The sequence below is a fragment of the Telopea speciosissima genome, chromosome 7 (assembly GCF_018873765.1).
Source record: "Telopea speciosissima isolate NSW1024214 ecotype Mountain lineage chromosome 7, Tspe_v1, whole genome shotgun sequence".
NCBI classification, from domain to species: Eukaryota; Viridiplantae; Streptophyta; class Magnoliopsida; order Proteales; family Proteaceae; genus Telopea; species Telopea speciosissima.
In genome coordinates this window covers 26,385,474-26,390,924 of record NC_057922.1, presented here as the reverse complement: position 1 = coordinate 26,390,924, position 5,451 = coordinate 26,385,474, and the positions used below count along the sequence as shown (strand labels likewise).

The following is a 5,451-nucleotide window of genomic DNA, read 5'->3' as shown; positions in this document are numbered from 1 at the left end:
TTGGGAACCATGTGCGATCATGTGGTGGTTGGCCTTTTGTGGGCCCACAAAACCACTTCTCCAACCCTGTGAACCCCAAAAGAGAAAGAGAAACCCCAAAAAGAAAAAAGAAAATTTTAAAAAAACTTAAAATAATAATTTTCAACACTTAAATTAAAACCTTGATTCCCAAGTTTCCTTCCTCCCACCACCGTCCATTTTCCATCTCCTACCTTTACTAATCTAATCAAACCTTCTTTATTTTCTTTCTTTCTTTCAATCGTCACAATTTCCACCTGAACCTTGAGAACCACACAACTTCTCCATGTTCTTCTTCTTCTTCTTCTTCTTCTTCTTCTTTTTCCATTTCCACCTCTTTAGTAGCTCTTCTTCTTGTTTTTGTTTTTGCAGTTTTTATTGATGTTAGGTTAGGTTAAGAGATGATGATGATGATGATACCACCTTGTGTCAGAACTGAATCTTGCCTTTTGTCTTTCTGAACAAGGTTGGTTGGCCCCTTTGTACCAGAAGCAAATCTCTTATAAGCCTCTCCAATGCTCACTTACTTGTCTTTCTATCCATCACAACAAAAAGTAGCTCCCACCATATTTAGTTAGTTACTACTACAAGTAAGTAATACAGACCCACTTCAGTACCCACAACCTTTACCCTAAACCCTAAATATCAAAACCCACCTTCTCCTCTCTCTCTCTTTCTCTCTTGGTTTCCATGAATTCTAAGAGCTCACCTTCAAGCCCTTGTCCTCACAAAGCCAAATTCACTCATCGATTTCTTCGAGCCCTTGCAAGAATAAACAAGAACAGACCCACTTCATCATCTCACCCGGAAATCTGTAAACGCAGTAAGAGAATAAAGATTGCAGCTGATGCATCCATGGCTTCTGCAGTTGGGTGTAGGAGAGCTTGGAGTCGTGTTATGCTTTGGAGGCTTCGGAACCGTACAAGATACAGATCTTTGACTTGGTCTAGAGTGATTGGTTTGAAGAAGAAGAAGAAGAAGAAGATATCTGATCATATGTGTAATAAGCAACAAGGTGAATTGAGCCGTGCCGATCGACTCCGGCAACTAGTCCCTGGCGGCGAAGCCATGGAATTCTGCAACTTGTTGGATGAAACTGCTCATTATATAAAGTGTCTCAACACCCAAGTACAAGTCATGAGAAACATTGCTGATTTTTACTCTCCCTGAGCCATATACATATACATAGAGAGACCCAAAAATGGAAAATATAAAATAAAGTACCAGAGGTCGGAGGAAGGTAAGTTTCTGGAACCCGGAATCAGAGATAGTTTATAGACATAACTTGCTTTTATATTCATACTTATGAACATATTATGAGAACATTGTCAACCATTACAGGTTGATTGTAAATTAGAGATGGAATTACTGAGAGAGAGAGAGAGAGAGAGAGAGAGAGAGAGAGAGAGAGAGAGAGAGATATGTTTGATGTTTATGAGAAAGTTTTATAGATTTTCTCTTTGTACATACATAACCTGGTTTGTAATATATTGCCCTCTTTTGTAGATTCTCTCTCTCTCTCTCTCTCTCTATCTAAGTGTTGCTTGCAGGAATGAAACTATGAATATGGAGAAGAGGTATATAGCTTGACGTGGGTTGACAGGAATATGGTAAGTTATTATTTATTCTGTTGGATTTGAGAGGTTTGGAATCAAGAAATTTCAGTGGATATCTCAGTTTGGGAATAGTGGTGTATGGGGGGGGGGGTATTGGGTCCCATAAATGTTTAAATATGTTTTCTTCCATTTCCATCTTTAGGGTTTTAATCCAATTGTTTGGAGCTCTTGGATCAAGAAACTAGAAAATTTCTGTTTTGTTCTTCTAAACCTAACCTCTCTCTCTCTCTTCATCTTTCTTAAGAGTTTCCTTCTCTAGTATTGGGGAATTGGTCCCATTAGAGAAGGGGATATAAAGCAGAAACTATTCCTCCTAGTTGTCTTCTACTTTATTATTCTGAATGTGAAGATTGAGTTCTTTCCTTTCTACATGCATAAACATGGCATGCTTTTAACTAATTAAAAGGCCCACAGCCTTTCTACATGAATAATGGAATTACATTAGAATGGGTCAAGTCATAGGAACAAGGATGATTAGTTATGTTGGATTTTGAAAAGCTTCATGGATAGGTGTGGTAGACATTTTTTTTGTTTCTTTTCTTCTTTTTTCCCTTCCTCTTAAACCAAGGCATGTGATTCCTCTACTGTTTTTTTGTCAAGAAATGCCAGGTAAGGGATGACCACATTACAATTAATTTGAAACTGAAGTTGACTATAATAGTTTGGTAAATTTCTAGGAAATGCAGCATGATTATGAGAAATTGGTAGCATTCATATCATAGTTATCTCCTAAGCTTGAAGAATTGGATTGGGTACTTGAAGATGCAAATGCAAGAGGGTTGACCTCGGCACAACGGTAATTAAGGTTGCTCTATCATGATCTAGTGGTTGCGGGTTTAAGTTGAGAAACAGCCTTTCCGCGAAGCAGGGGATAAGGTTGGGTACATTATGACCTTCTCCAAACCCCGCAGTAACGAGAGCCTCATCGTACACTGGATACGCCCTTACCTGAAGATGGTAATGCATGGTTTCTTATTTTTTAGGACTGAATCTTTGGTATGATTATTTAGAACATTGGTCTAATCATGTTAAGAACTACTGCCAAAAGTATTCTTACAAGAAAACCAAGAGTAGAATTTGGAGAAGCTTTTGGGTTTGAAATTTTTCCCATTTTGAGATCAAGTTGGAGGGCATGCTATGGTGGTCTGTCATGCTATATAGACAGTGATACTATGTAGGGATTGGAGCATTTTCAATTAATTAATTGCTAATTAAAATGCAGAATCCAAAAGCTTCAGATCTTACTTTAAAAAGATATCAACTTTTGTAGTCTTGACTCTTTGCTTACTACAGATAATAAGATAGCTATGAGATGCACTGTTCATCTATTTACAATACATAAAGTAGTAGTAGTAGTAGTAGTAGTAGTAGTATACAGTATTTTTACAAGATTATTACACTTTTAGGGTAAAGTATACTCCATTGTGACCCAGTGGTCACGGGTCAAGTTTGGAAACAGCTTCTCTGTGAAAGTCAGGGGTAAAGCTGCATACATTGTGACCCTCCACAGATCTGCAGTGACGGAAGTATCGTGCACTGGATACGCCTCTCTTTTTTTTTTTTATTAAACTTTTAAGGTCAGAAAAAATATAGGAAATTTAATTGTAACATTAGTAGCAAGTTTAAGAGTGAAATTGAGTCATCTATAAAGTTAAAGTTATATTATTATCAATTGGTTTTATTTTCTATATCTTCGTAATTATTACATAAGCTTACCTATTCACATTGAGATGTGGCTAGATTGATCCAAGTCTTGCAAATCAAGCTGTAGAGCAGCTTATTATTGCATTTACAAATAAAAACAAACTCTCATCTTTATGTCTCCACAACTTCTACTTCTAATATATATAATTGTTGTCTAAGTTAATTAATAATAGAATTTTCTTCTTCAGTGTCATCCTTTTGTTAAACAAATAATGCAGCAGAATTGCGATTTTGTAGAAGAAAACAAAGAGAATGAGAAATCAAGTACACAAAACAACGATTTTATGTGGTTTACCCCCAAGAAGGAACCCTACATCTACGGTCGAGCGATAATCCGAATACTCTATTTTTGTGAAGAAAATGCAAACCCTCTCACTCATCTCTCAAAGAGATAACCACAATATACAAGAAAACCCTAACCCACAAAAATACAAAAACTGCCCCCAGAAACCCACCTAGTTTGGTCCGAACCAACATAGGTTGAAATACATATCAAATCGAAGCTCTTGATAAGCTCGTTGGGATTCATAGCCTACGACGCTGATATATGCACTTTTTGACCCTTCTAGCGTATTACAAAGGCGAAAAAACCCGCCAAAGAAACACCATAGTACTTCCTAGATTAGAACTGAGATCAAACTTCAACACATTTATCATTATTTATGCATACTAGATACCTTCATTCATGATAGTGGTTTATGAAATTAGGGGAGCATTCATACGGGTCATAACATCTATGGTACATATTTCTTTGAAAAATACATATTTTCATGATATAATTATTATATTCTTGCATATATTAGTTCCCTTTTATTATTTATTTTCATGGCTTATACCATATTAAATGGCAATGTCGAAGGTGGTCCTCAGGGCAATAGTTAGAGGACTTGTGCTATGATGGCATTGCTGAAGGTAGAGCATCAAATCGTTCTATGTTTGTTTCTTCCATCCGGGTATGCCTCGATGTTAAACTTGTACATTCATATTCTTTAATATATATTTTTTCTGATTTTTAACAAAAATATATATATATATCATATTAAATGGTTCACCAAGGTTATAGAGTTCTAGGGGTTTACCTATAGTTATATATGTAAAAAACCATCGTTTCAATCCTAAATTTAACCTAAAAGTGAAAGTTTTTTCATATTAATAACAATTTTACCATCAAAGTCTGAAATTTTTTACCAAGTTTGCAAGGATGCTTTAACATATGATCATTTTGAAAATCAATGGAGGGGAAATAAGATTGAATAATCGCAATCGAAAAATGTTCTCTTTTTTTTTTTTTTTTTTTTGTAGTAAACCATGGAAATATTAGAATATTTACAATTACACTTACTAAAACATTTTTTAAAAAAAACAAAAGAAAAGAGGAAACAATTGTAATTTTTCTCTGTGGACAAATTGGAGATGAGTTAGGTCTGATGTAGCTAGCTTGAAGCCATTTTTCTGAGGAAGGAAACTGTAATATGGTTTTCGCGTCATTAAAATATAAAGTCTAGGTTATTATCATGTCATGATATTAAGCCCTATAGCCACAAATATAGTGTAGGTATTCATACTGATTAATAAGAATTATGTGAACACCATCACTATCACAAGCATCATATGTATCCATAATCCAATGTATTTATCATTTAATTATGATTAATAGTCATCTATTTTAACTTTCACCACAAGCAAGAGTGAAATAATATATATTAGAAGAATAGTTGGTAGTCCAAGAAGTAGACCAAAAGATACTTCCAAAGAAGTGAAGTAGTGAGAAAAATTATTAAATATCTTAACAGAGTTGAATGGCTAAACAGGATCAATGTAGCTAATTCATTTTGTTGGAAAAAGGTTTAATTAGTTTAGTTCATTTGAGTTGACTTGGTTTTCAAAATTTATTTTTTTACTTATATATATATATATATATATATATATATATATATATATATGGGCTCATGTTCTATGTGCCGCAGCGCAAGCTGCACCCAGACACATGGGCCTACCACTTAGGGGGGCAAGGTAGTCATTGCGCCCACCCCCATGGGTCTGGGCTCAGCCTGTACCCCCTGCACATAGAACATTCTCCATATATATATATATGCGCTGCCAGGATGTCCAG

The 5,451-nt window shown here is 35.3% G+C and overlaps 1 protein-coding gene across 1 annotated transcript; it reads left to right on the top strand.

The window, feature by feature from the left end:
- Positions 1-708: 708 nt before the first annotated feature.
- LOC122668400 (transcription factor IBH1-like) lies at positions 709-1,188 on the top strand. The gene has a single exon (XM_043864973.1). The coding sequence runs from the start codon at positions 709-711 to the stop codon at positions 1,186-1,188; it is 480 nt and encodes a 159-aa protein (XP_043720908.1).
- The last annotated feature ends 4,263 nt before the right edge of the window (positions 1,189-5,451 follow it).

What these genes read in the sequence shown, in the direction of transcription:
- LOC122668400 (XM_043864973.1), top strand. Translation starts at nt 709, where the DNA reads ATGAATTCTAAGAGCTCACCTTCAAGCCCTTGTCCTCACAAAGCCAAA.